Source organism: Thermobia domestica, chromosome 11 (assembly GCF_964235325.1).
Source record: "Thermobia domestica chromosome 11, izTheDome1.hap1.1, whole genome shotgun sequence".
Classification (NCBI taxonomy): Eukaryota; Metazoa; Arthropoda; class Insecta; order Zygentoma; family Lepismatidae; genus Thermobia; species Thermobia domestica.
This window is the reverse complement of record NC_137464.1, coordinates 75,251,852-75,266,382: the sequence shown is the minus strand read 5'-3', so window position 1 is coordinate 75,266,382 and position 14,531 is coordinate 75,251,852. Positions and strand designations below refer to the sequence as shown.

Sequence of the window (14,531 nt, the reverse complement as noted above, 5' to 3'; positions counted from 1 at the left end):
CAGTAAATTTCTTAAGTTGAGAATCTCCCGCCCTAGCCATTGGGAAAATCCCGTCATTACTTGAAATGTAAGACAATAACGGGAAAATCCTGTTATTGCTTTGCATGTAAAATTTAAAGGTCAACGTACCATAATCAGTACGCTAAAACTAAGGTATTAAATTACAAATTTAGTACCGGTACGTAGATATCATTGAAAGTCCAATCCAAGCTAATGTTGGAAGCTACGTAGGCAATCGATAAATTTTGCCAATTTCTATCAATATATTTAAGCAATATTGGCTTCTTTATAAAACAACACGCATTTAGGCATGTAGAAATATACAATTTGGTTTGTTTCGTATATTTAGGCTTAACATCCTTACGAAATACCGAGGTTATCAAGGAGAAGACTTTCGCTTAAACTGACATCCGAACCGCTACTTGGGTTACGCATGAAAAAAGGATTGTGGTTCGACCGAGAATTGAACATGGGACACCTTGATTAAAAGGTGAAAGGGAAATAAAACTATTGCAGGTGGTTTGATATCTGGAAACGTTACCATGAAGTTCACACGATTCGCATTTTTCATTCTTTTTATTTTTGTGGTTTAAACCAGTTATTAAAAAAAAAAAAGTTGGTGTAAATCAGCCAACCCTAAAAGTAAACACTTCTTTTTAAAGAATACACAAATAACTAGCAAAATAGTATGTAGTATTTTTACTTCAAAATATTCCATACCCTCTTTTTGAAACAAAATAAAATTAAAATAAAACATAAGAGAAATGCTTAGATTTATATGATACACTTAAAGGCTGCATATCTAGAGCTTTTGGTTCTGTATATTCTTGAAATTCTACAGTTACGTTTTATAGAACCACCATCACAGTTTACCCAATCCTCAAGTTTTCTGAATTTTTAACAAGAGGGATTCAACATATCATTACGGAACTCCCCCCCCCCCAAAAAAAAAACTACGGAATATATTTAAGTTAAGCTAAATACAACTGCACAACAAACATGACTGAGTGATTAGCTTTTGCGCTTCTATCGGGAAGTCCGGGATTCAACCAGCATTCGACCATTCTGACAAAGCTTTTCTTCATTCCATCTGTGAATGTAGAAATAGTGCGTGTACTGTGAGTTGGGCGACTTCTTTTTTTATTGTTTTTAAATCGTTATTATTACTAATTACCAGCAGTGACGGTTTTGCGAAGGTTAGGGGAGCGGTCTTTCGGACTGAAGCCCGTTCCCCAAAGTTACGGAATGTCTGCAACAAACGAAATATCTATTATTTATGCCTTTACTCATAAACTTTAAGCTCCCGTCAAATAAAAATTACGAATGTTTAAAAAAACTAAACATTAGTAAGAAACCCTTCCCAAAATACTTTTCTAAATCCGCCACTGATTCTCAGTATAAAATGATTTTTAAAGTTGTATCCGGAAGATTATTGCTAAACATATAAACGAAACGAAATATTATTTATGCCTGTACTCATAAACTTCAAGCACTTCCCAAATAAAATTAGGACTTTTTAGGAAACGAAACAATCAGAAAAAACCCTCCTAAAGTACTTTTCTAAATCCACTACTGATTATTTGTATAAATTGGTATTCAAGGTTGTGTCCGGAAAATTATTGCTAAATCACTTCACAGCTACAGTATAACAAATGTGGAAGTACGGTTTGACGGATATATTGAAAAACGTACGCTTTGACGGATAAATAGAAAAACGGGCAAGTTTAACTTTTGCGCTAGAAGCTAGAGTACTAAAAGCTCTTAGAAATGAAACACGGATGACAAACTAGAGAAGAAAAAAGATGTCGATAACTCAAAAGTTAAAATAAAGTTAAATAGCCTCTAAAATTACCCTCAAATACTACATTCTTCATGTTAGCTTTAATTCGTAAAACATGTGCTCCATCCATCTTGATGGTGAATTTCAGAGCGAAATATCACATTCAGGCCATGGAATTTTTATCTAACTATAGAATATACTATAAGAAAGCTATTTAGATAGAAAAATCATGAAGTTGAAAAAAGCCAAAATTTCCAAAATTCTCGTTTTTTTTCCCAAAAAAAGCCGGCTTTTTATGTGAAAAAAGCCATCGATTCAAAAAAGCCGGCTTTTTTGCATCTCTAAATACGCGTAAGAATTCATTCAAACTACTCTGTAAGTTTAGATAAAGTAACGCGTATAAACAAATTGAGGTGTCAAATGATACATATATAGTGTCATATTCGAAATAAACTATTCTACATTTGAATGTTATCAATTGTTATTATTATTATTATTCGCATGGGAGATAGATTACGCTTTTAGATGGGAATTCATGAGATTCGGATCCCACGTTAAACTGTAGAACCACGTCTCCCCTAGCCTCAGTGGTACAACATTCACAAAAGAAGACGTTAAAGTAGAAGTAAACGATCATTGTAAAATTACGAAATAGGTATGAGTCTCATAAACAGATCCGTAACTTTCCTTGAAATTTTCCTGGGGGAATAATCATTAGTATTTGGGAACCCGAAAATTTAAAATGACGAAGAAAACGCATTGTCACTTATATTATATTGTTGAATCTAAGAGAGGAATGATACGTATTTATGGTACCCGAGATAACGTAGTGGTAAGGCGTTTACCTGTTAACTGTGCCGCACTGATTTGACTCCAAGTGGGGGTGGGAAATTTTTCTCATTCTACTCTCAAAGCCAAAAAAGCATGGAGCCATGACTTCCACATACAACCTTTGGGCTTTCATGGCCTTTCCGAAATAGAAGAGGAATGACCGTCACTTTACTTTCATATCATCACCATCATAGTCAACCACTGCCAGCTGTTCTATGAAATAAGGTACTGCCGAAACAAATCCCTATCCTGGGATCAAGTATAATATTACCTGAGCGGATAAGTAGAATTTTACATACTTTATCCCAACACATATATCAATACTTAAATCTGAAATACATCCCATAAAAAAAATTCGAACTTATTAAACTATTAACTACAATCAAACTCCATTTTATAATATACAAAGATACTTGAAATAATAATAATAATAATAATAATAATAATAAACAAAGAGTTCAATGTAATTCGAGTTGTTCAAGAGAAGAAATTTCTCATCTCGTCTCGTTCTCGAGACCTGGAATTTCACGAGTTTCATCGGCAGCATTAGTTCATCCAACTCAAATCTCAAACACTGCTTTAGTGTTACATGATTCATAGTATTCAAACTGTAAAATGATAAAGTGATTATACGAACACAATCAAGAGTATTTATCAATGTTTAGAGATACGCAAGTCATTACACAATTGTTGTCACACCTTTTGGAGGCTTCTTGTGGCACGGAATATTCTGATAACTTCTACCGTAGATGAAATAAAAGAAATGAACATAAATTTTGTACACAATGAGACGAGACAAAACTTTTTTCGAGAATCAAAACGAGACCTACAAAATTTCAGAGACGAGACGAGAAAATTCTTGCTTTTTTTTTTTTTTTTTTTTTTTTTTTTTTTTTTTTTTTTTTTTTTTTTTTTTTTTTTTTAAGTAAAACCTTCTGTGGTGCTAAGATGCGGGAAAGAAAACCTAAGCGCAAGAAGGTAATTAACTGTAGGAAGAGAGAAAATACAACTTGAAAGAAAAGAACCAGAGCAGATTAAAATCATCCTCACATTAATTTAAAAAAAAAAATCTGGGCTGGAAAAATCTTAATAGGGATCATGCGGCCGCACTTTTCCCTTTCCAAAAATTTAGCTTCACGGAATGATTCATGCGAAGTGCAATGCATGAATCATTTAACTCTGGTTTCACGTTCAGCAGCAACGTAAGGTAGTACACTTTGAATTTTCGTCACCTCACAGTGTAGGTTAGAAATAAACACTTATTACACGCGAGTTTTCTCTTCTTCACCATCCAGAAATATAAAAATGCAACAGCTTTTTACACTGGTAAATACGACAATTCTAATTGTTTTAATGTTAATTTTTGAAGCAATGAAAAGTGGCCAAAACATTTTTGCACGCTTAGAGAAGTCAACTACCTAACGGTGTGTAACTGTGCTGCCATCTCTGTTTCACTTTTAAAACGTACTCTCGAAAGAGAGATTTAGTATTTCCCTTCACTAGTGATGGCTAGTAGCGTAAAACAGCAACTACATATTTTTTTCTACTCTTTCTCTTGAGGAAGGAGAGAGAGAGAGAGAAGTAAAACCATGGAAATAGAGTGAGATTTGTATAAATACTACAGATTTTTCTTCATTATTATTATTATTATTTGAAGTATCCCTCCTACGCAGATAAATTCAACATTTCACGAAATTAATTTTAATATGAAAATGAGAAGCAATAAGAATACATCTGAAAATCTAATCCTATTCCGATCTTATTCGTATCACATAAATTATCACTTTCAACGTTGCATATAAAGCACTATTGTGTGTGTATGTCGGAGTGTCTCTGTCAAAAAGAGTAGGCGGGATTAGTAGCTAATAATGGTTCACCAAAATTTATTGGGGTGAGGTGGAAACCATAACTTCCTTCTGGGTTTCTATTATTATTATTATTATTATTATTATTATTATTATTATTATTATTATTATTATAACGAAATTAATCATTTAACTTCCACTTATCATTAGTAGAGTTTATTAAAAAATTTAGATAGAGCTATTTACCCAACTGCACAATGTATAACGTGTCTGACTATGAAAAAGAAGATTGCAGGTTCGAATTGCAGCCTAGTCGTTGATTCCTGCCGAACGAGCTTACGCTAGTGGTTAACGTCCTTGCTTTGCAATCGGGAGGCCCAGTGTTCGGTCATTCCAAGGTTGCTCCTTAGTGTCACTAGTCGATTACACGGATGATATCTTTAAATATATGCCCTCGCCGACTTCTATCCCACTAATGTTGCTACTATTGTTGTAGATAGTTAAAATTTCTGGTTCAATTAGTCTTAGAAAAAAGATTTTTCAACCTGTGCTGTGAGAGCCGCTGCTTGAGTGGTATGTGGGTGCGACTTAATAGTGATATTCAGTGATTTAGTTGGACTAGAACACACTATAATTCAGTGGTGCCCACCTCCCTTATGTCCATGACGCACCCCCCCCCAATTGTCTATCCGTAGGTGTTCTTCCATGAAAAAAAAATTCTTTTCGATTAATTTTTACACCCCCTCAAACATATTTATATAGATTTTTACCCCCCAAATATTTCAATGACGCAGTTTGCGTCATAGGCCCCCCTTATGAGCACCCCTGCTATAATTGTTGAAATTAAATAGAATTAAATGTAATCTTTCAGTTTTACGTCCCACGATTATGTCGGTAGGCTAAAGGAGACGGTGATGATGAGTAATGAGTGGGATTGTGGAATGAATAAAGTGGAAGGAAATGGGAGAACCATTAAAAAACCCACGCACACGGTTCTATCCACCACAAAGTCCACTTGAGATGAACTGGGATCGAACCAGGAATCCCACCCACCAGAGTTGAGCGTTTTATCACTGATCCCTCGCAGACCAATACACTGTTTCAGAAAATATTTGTCTTAGATATTCTACAGTTCGGTAATAAATTGGCTCATGAGCAGTGTGCACTACAAGCCGTTCCGGTAAATATTTCTTTCCGACTAAATCATTGGTGGCACGCCTTGGGGAAAAGGTTGAGATCCTTTGTGTTAGAAGCTGTATCTGGAATTTACTTTGAAACAATGATTCCCAACCTTTTTTGACTGACGACCCATTTTTACTGAATACCCACAACATCGCGACAGACTTGTTGGACTTATTAATAATCTCTCTCTCCCTATATACCGGTATATATATATATATATATATATATATATATATATATATATATATATATATATATATATATATATATATATATATATATATATAACGTATTTCTTGCCCCAACTTTCGTCTCGTCACTAATTTAAAAATACCGTTAAAAAAGAGTAAATTATATCATTCTTGCAGTGGCGTAACTAAAGGCTTCGGGGTCTCCCCGCAGACAGTGTGAAGTGGGGCCCCTTCTCTACATTCCACTTCACAATTTGGGACCCCCTGATGGCTTGAGGCCCCCCGCAATGCGGGGTCCTTATTTACGCCCCTACGTTCTTGCTTTGCAATTAGGCTAGAGTTCGGATTCGTATCCCGTGGTTGACCATCCTGACAAAATGTTCAGGCTTTTTCATCAGTTCCACCATGCGTATGGTGGGATGGTGCTTTTAAACATAGGCCCTCTCCTAATTCCTTTCATTTTTCCCCTTCTCTTATTATTATTGCTATACATTGTTAATGCCACGTTAAATTGGCCTTAAACGATGCATCTGGAAATTCGTTAAATAACAGCACCAAGGCTTATGAGATATGGAGCTACAGCTTAACATGTGAAACGAACTACACAAACGTCCACCGGGAATCAAACCCGGAGCTATCCCACCAGGACGCATACCGTTATTATATAGCTACGACCAGGTACGGTTCCAAGAGGGGGCTTAGCACCCCTTCCCCTTTGACGCTAAGATATACTCGGGATAAAATGGGCTTCAATCCTGCTTTACATTGGATAAAGCGGCAAACTATGGTTTAGCCCCTCCCTTGATCATATCCTGGATCCGCCACTGGCTACAACACGAGGAAAACCTTTTACCTGTTATAGTATTACATTACATTATAAATGCGTTACAATTCATTATAATACAATAATTAGGGTGCAAAATGGAAATTATCATAATTTGAATCACTTAAATATATTTGTAATTACAGATGACATCACAAAGTGCGACAATTTTAACGTCAAGCATAAAATTCACACTTCCTGTTGAATTAAGTGTCATCGTGCATGAATAGCATTGGGTTGAGGACGGGGAGAGTAAAAAGAGCTTATCTTTCATCTCGCGTGACAGAAGCCTAAAAAGTGTCACAAGACGCTCGAAGACGATCTCGCTGACTCACGAAAATAAAGACACTGTTCGCTACGTCATTGTGACCGGAAGAGATTGAATCGTGTATACAAGTTTCAAGACACGCTTGAATATATTTTTAGATTCTGTAGAACCAAAGGTGAATACTGCTGACGCCTTCTTGTCAATCTAGCGGCGAAAAATTCAAAAGGAAGCACCGATATCAAATAAGATAATAATCAGAGCCCGGCAATATTCAAAGGATGGTCAAATAAAATATAGATAGTTTATGTAACAGTCAAACACGGTAGTTCAGTAGCAAGAAGTTCACATTTGGTATGTTCCCGGAGGTTACATGGGCAATGGCAACGAAACCGACTTTGCAACTTTCCTCCACCGCAAAATGAACCAACGACTTTGGAGCTTCCAGTAAATTTTCACTTTGAAGGTATTCGTTAAATTCTTATGTGAGTAGTGGCGTACTTAAGGGGATCGGAGTTTAAACTCCCCTTCGACAACACATGGAAAAATAACAATTTATTATACTAGGATAGGCTATATATAATATTACACACGCCCTAAAAGAGATTGAATGCTTGAACCCTACCTTGATAAAACTATGCGTACGCCACTGGATGTAAGGTACAAATATTACAGGAAAAGTACAAACTAATTTGTTACCTCATAATCATATATCCACTATATGTTCCAGATACAGAATTATATATATAAACTTAATTTTATATATATATATATATATATATATATATATATATATATATATATATATATATATATATATATATATATATATATATAGATATATAGATATATATTACTTAGCACAAAGAATTCAAGCCATTGCCATTACTGGTCAAACTACCGTATTTTACGGACTATATGGCGCAGTTTTTTCTTTGAGAAATTGCCTCCAAAATTCAGGTGCGTTTTATACTCGACATTAATATAAAAATGTCCAGTGTTTGATTTTAAAATTCCCGCCAGTCTTAAAAAAAAATGGCAATATAGTCGATGCCATGAAAAACCTATCTATATCTGGCAACATTGGATTTACAAGTTGCGGGGATTCACAAGCTTGCTAACACTTATCTCCCTCCCACCCCACCATCACAAACCCAGAACCACAGACTAGAATATACAGACCGTAAACTCTGCGAAAACCTGGGAAAATGTTACGGTATTTTTTTTATATTGCTTAAAAATTAAGGTGTTTTATAGTCCGTAAAATACGGTATTTCTTCGGTTTGAATTTCTCGATTATTTTGTAAAAATTATTTGGTTATATATCCATTAACTTAATACATACTTTGTTAATAAGTATTAATTGCGATTCGATCATTCATTTCCAGCAGCAACACGTATACATATTGCTTAACGTAGAATTTGAATCGCACATGATCCTGTTGGCAGTGGTGCCCACCCCCCCTCATGACCATGACGCACCCCCCCTCAATTGCCTATCCGTAGGTGTTCTTTCATGAAAAAAATCTTTTCGATTAATTTTTACACCCTCTCAAACATATTTTTATAGATTTTTAACCCCCCCCCAAATATTTCAATGACGCAGTTTGCGTCATAGCCCCCCCTTGTGGGCACCCCTGCTGTTGGGAATCGAACCCTGGTATTGTGTGTGGAAGAAGCGTCTACTAACCTTACATCCACGAAATGTGTGAGAAATTCCGTAAGTCTAGCGGGGATCGAATTGATTGAACCTCCTGTAAGTTATCTCCGCCGTAATCCTGCCCTATATATGAATTAAGACTTGACTATTCTCTACTATTGGTATTTTGTAATTATTTGAATTACAAGTATAGAATTAGCTCTAACAAATATGTCTGTGGCTTTGCACGCCCGCTTTCACAGTAACAAAATGCTTGTGTATATATTACTGTTACTAAATTTCCAAATTGTAAAGTGCAATGTTTTAATTTTTTCTTTCACAATAATTTGTATAAATGTCGCAAAGATTGCATAGAAAATGTACTGCGGAGTCCTCTCGCCTTGACACGATATGAATCAGTCTTTTTCCTTCAATTTTTACCGTGTACAATGCACAAAGCCAGTACAGGTTGAGTTGAAAGGCTCCACCCACTAACTAGTGCTCGTACGTTTCCTTAAGAAAATTTCCCTTGACTGACAAAATTTTCCCTAGTTTGTTGAGTGTCCAATTCTTTCGACAGAAGTTATGAGAGAAAATAATTTAGCTATACTAAAGAAGTGCCGACCACATTTGTTTTATTCATTTGCCTTTTGCTTCAATTTTTCCTTCATTTTTTAAAACAAAAAATACACCCATCCAACACACGAATTATTGCTATTTTTGGTTCATTTCTGAAGATCAAAAATTTAAGCATTTATATTGGTAAATCAATCAGTGCTTGAATTTCCCCGAATTTTCACGTTTTATTGAAAAATTCCCTTTTCCCTAAATTTACCTAAGTAATTTCCCTAGCTTAGGAAATTTCTCTCGCACTACGAACACTGCCACCAACCCGCCTCCTTTTCTCTCTCGCCGCGTCGGTTGCAAGGAGATTACTAGAAAGCACTTTTTTTTTTTCTTTCAGTCACGTTAAACGTGTGATTACATTGTATGTAAGAGAATGGCTGCTCTGTGAAGCACGCTCACGCGAGAAAGAACCAAACCAGAACACGTGAACAGTGGTAACATCAAGCATCACGACTTACCGTATGTTGCCACATGTCTTATGAGCATCAATCAGGGCTGCAGACTCCATGTTAATTTTCGTGCGGTCGTTTCTCATTCATATACAGAAATAAATGTCCATAATTAATTTTATTAATTGTATTCCTCGTACTTAGTGGAAAGGCACTTGCTCAACTTGAAGAACAAAGCTCAAGCCTTAAGGTTAAAGACCAATTCGCTGTTGTGCTGTTTTCCAATTTTCATTTTCTTGTTCTTAATTAATTGTTTTGAGAAAACGAATAATGGTGTGAACTTTACTTTGAGTAACTCTTAACAGAGAATGAGCTTGTGAAGTTAATATTAATTCGGTGTTAGAGCAAACGCTCATCAGTGATTAAACCTTATACCTACCAAGTTCCCATATTGTATACAGTTCCCATAGTATATGCTGTCAATCCATATGATTACAGAAAACCTTATATTTCTCAATATGTACGACGACCACTATTTAAAGTACAAACAATAAAATGAAGAACAATATGTAAAGGTACTTTCTTACCTGCTGAGATGTCTCTGAATCTGAAGTTTCTTCTCTAGCTGCTCTATGGGGAACTGAGGAACTTCATATGGTGCTGAGAGTTCGTTGGGGAGCTCCGGATCCCGAGATATTCCTTCGGTTTCAAGGGTTTTCCTTTTCTCATCTAATTTGGAATGCAAAATTTTCGGAATTTGATAATGGGTTGGACTATGGAAAGCCGGGCTGTCGCTACCTGCAATGAAATAAGGACCAGAAACTATTACAACCACCATATTTTTATAGTTAAATTTCCACTATTTCAAAGTGGATAATTTATCTTGATACGTTCTTGTAACATTTAAATTATAAAGACAAAAAAAAAAAAAAAAAAAAAAAGAAATTTTGAACTATCCTAACACCGGTAGGACACTGTCCAACATACTCTGTGACATTACCAGATTAACAGTATTGCCAACTTAACAGTTATTATTTCAAATGGCACTAAGTTAGGTTATTGCACATTTTAAATTTACATGTTAAACGAAAACTTACAATATCAGATTTGTTATTCAGTGTCGCAAACTAAGGATGCTACAGTATCATCAAGATCCAAATTTTGGTGGCCTCTTCGTAGTAACAACCTCAGTGTGACGGACAAAGCATGCACATCAAAAGTACTATAATGTTAAATTACTATGATTATGATATGACGGATTTCAAATGAATAGAAACAAAGATAAAATGGGTTGACAATTTGGCTTTTTTCAAAAGCCTTTATTTCGAAAAACTAAACACATCATCCAATTGCATAATTAGCTTTCAATAGGTGTAAAGATTATAATGTCGTTTACAGCAAGTTGATATCTCAAATTAGTCTTGAGATATTGTAAACATTGGTAAAATCTGCTACACTGCTTAAAATTACATAATTCTGAGAAAGTAATTCAAAAACTTTTAAAAAGTTGTCACAAATACATCATTTTAAGCAATATATCAAACTGATTTTTTTTTCATCTCCAAAATGGTTTGAGATATCAAATTGCTCTAAACGGTTGTGCTCTTTACGTTTATTGAAAACCAGGGTCGGATCCAGGATTTTCTGAGGGGGTGCACCAATAACTACCAGTACATTTGAATTGAACTGTTTTTTTTTTTTTTTAATCTTTTCAGGCATCTGTGGTGTGAATGAGGAAATGCCCTAGAAATGCTAACTGTCTGTTCGTTGAATCCTTTTCTTTCAATTTTTAGAAAATTGACAAACTATCGATTTTGCAAAACTTCCCTTTGTTTTAAGTACAAACGGAAACATGACAACCAGGGCCGGATCCAGGATTCTCTGAGGCGGGTGGTGCACCAGTACATTTGAATTAAATATGAGTTTTTTAAATGTCTTTAGGCATCTGTAATGTGAATGAGGGATTTCTTTGGAAATGCTGTGTCTCTACTCTCGATGAATTATTTTCGTTCAACCTTCAGAAAATTGACCTAAACTATTGATTTTGCAAAACTAATTGCTAGCTTCTCACTTTAGGTAGTGTATATTTCCAACGAAGGAGGGAGGGGATTTGCACGTGCACCTTTGCGCACACACCCTAAATCCGGCCCTGATGATAACAGAAATTTTCGGGAAGTGTTGCTATTTTCCGAAATGATACGGATAGATATTTTCCGATCTCAGTGATACGGATAGCATCTTAAATAGATGGAAATATTTATTTGACGATTTGCTGAACACGCAGCCAAAAACTAATGTGCGTGCAGAAAAGGAGATACACACCGCAGAACCGTATATTCCAGAACCTAACCGAATAGAAATAGAAACCGCTATTTAAAAAAATAAAGAAACACGAATCTCCGGGTGTAGACGAAATTCCTGCTGAGTTAATTTTAGCTGGAGGCGAAAAATTGTGGAACAAAACATACAAACTCATTATCCTTATCTGGAACAAGGAAGAATTGCCACAAGAGTGGAAAGAATCAATCACTGTTCCAATTCGCAAGAAAGGTGACAAAACTGACTGTAATAATTATCGAGGCATTTCTCTTCTGTCAACATTCTATAAAATCCTTTTAAATATTCTATTAGCAAGATTGACCCCGTACGAAGATGAAATTATTGGAGATTATCAGTGTGGATTTGGACGAAATCGATCAACTATCGACGAAATATTCACCATGTGCCAAATACTCGAATACAATACCCCGGTACATCAACTATTTATTGATTTTAGAAAGGCTTACGACTCGGTTAGGAGAGAAACTTTATACAACGTTCTTACAGAACCTGGAAGACCGAGAAAGCTAATTAGATTAATTACGATATCTTTAAATGGATCCCAAAGTAAAGTCCGGGTAGAAAAATTTCTGTCCACGAGTTTTCACGTCGAAAATGGCCTGAAACAAGGAGATGCATCGTCGCCATTATTATTCAACTTTGTCCTGGAATACGCTATAAGGAAAATCAAAGATAGCAACCAGGGCCTAGAGTTGAACGGTATTCACTAGGTTATGGCATATGCTGATGATGTAAATTTAATAGGGGATGACAGGAGAACAATAGAAAGAAATGCAGAGATCTTATTAAACGCTTGCAGGGACATAGGTTTAGAAGTAAAGGTAGAGAAAACTAAATATATAGAAGTGCATCGGGACCGTAATACAGCAAATTATGGATGCGTTAAAATATTAAAACTTTTGATAAAGTGGATACTTTCAAATATCTACGATCAATATTAACAGACGAAAATCATATTCACGAAGAAATTAAATGTCGACTAAAAGCAGGGAATTCATGTTATTATTCAGTTCAAAAGCTCTTGTCGTCGCGAATTCTGTCGAGGAATTTGAAGCTTAAAATATATAAAACGATAATCATGCCTGTTGTTCTATATGGTTGCGAAACATGGTCGCTAACTCTGAAAGAACATAGACTGAAAGTATTTGAGAACAAGATTCTGAGACGAATATTCGGACCCAAGAGGAACGGGAATGGGGAATGGCGGAAACTTCATAACGAGGAACTATATAATTTATATGGTTTACCCAACTTTGTTAGGGTCGTCAAGTCTAGGAGGCTTAGGTGGGCGGGTCATGTAGCTAGGATGGAAGAAAGTAGAAACGCTTTCAAAGTCTTGACTGGAAGACCAATCAGAAAACGACCATTAGGAAGACCTAGACGCAGATGGGAGGACAATATTAAGATGGATCTCGCAGAGACAGGAATACAAATAGAAACTGGACCCAGTTAGCTAAGGATAGAAGTCAGTGGAGAGCTTTTGTGAATGCGGCATTGAACCTTCGGGTTCCATAAGCCATAGAGTTAGTTAGTTGCTATTTTCACTGATAGCTTTTCACTTTAGGTAGTATATATTTACAACGAGGGTGCACCTTTGCATCCCCCTAAATCCAGCCCTGTTGGAAACCATCTACATAATTCGATGTGTATTTATCTAAATACTTCTTAGAAATAAACTCCTTTGAAAAATACGGGGAAATTTTGAATTCCTTGTAACTTTGTTTCTACATGTTCGAAATGCGTCATATGATGGCCGTAGTATTAGACACTAAGGTACTTTGGATGTGCGTTACCTCATCCGTTTCGCTTGTGTAATTATTATTGTAGAACCCTCCGAAATTCAGTTTAATTGTCGATTATTGTGATACTGTAGTGCTTTTAGTTTGCAACATTGAATAACAAATCTGATATGGTAAATTTTTGTTTTACATGTATATTTGAAATATGTAATAATCTGACGTACTGCCAATTAAAAAAAAAAATACCATTATATGTTATGTTGACAACAGTTAATCTGGTGGTATTGAAGAGAATGTCAATAGCCTATCCCATATTATATACTGTTGCTAATGTTTATTTTTTCTTTTCAGGAAGGTGAATCAATGAAAAATAAAATGCCACTAAGGAAGAAAGAACGGATTGATATCTTCTGTAGGTTAGAAATGGTACTACCTGCCATGTACCACGTACATTTAATGAAACCAACAGACACAGATAACCCATGACACCGAGGCCAAACTTATCAAGAAATTCAGGACAAGTTCCGTCGCCGACGAATAAATACCCGTTAGACCAAAAATAGCAACAGATCAAGGTACGTCAAAAATTGTGCTGGCAGCGATGACCAGGAGTTCGAAGAAAGGGGACCCGACGCCTCTCTGCGGAAATTGGGGAAAAAATGAAATGAAATATTTCAGTTTTATGTTCTACGGTTATGATGACTAGGCTAAAGGAGACAGTGATGAGAAATGAATGAAATGATGGAATGAAGAAAGGGGGAAGAAACGGAAGAACACCGAAAAAACTCACGCCCACGGTGTTTGTCCACCATAAAGCTCGCATGGCACGAACTGGGATCGAGCCAAGGATCCTCATGCACCAGAGGTGAACGCTCTACCACTTAGGCTCCCTGTGGAAATTGGAATCAGCCAAAGCAGTG

General features: G+C 35.9%; 1 protein-coding gene across 6 annotated transcripts in view; it reads right to left on the bottom strand.

Moving 5' to 3' along the window:
- The window catches only part of LOC145664180 (AMP deaminase 2-like), a gene marked incomplete at its 3' end in the record, with an annotated part of 333,717 nt that overhangs the window by 94,789 nt on the left and 224,397 nt on the right, over nt 1–14,531 (bottom strand). For all 6 annotated transcript variants that reach the window (XM_081730614.1, XM_081730616.1, XM_081730612.1 and 3 more), the window contains 1 exon segment: nt 10,120–10,330. In XM_081730614.1, the coding sequence (XP_081586740.1) occupies nt 10,120–10,330 (211 nt within the window).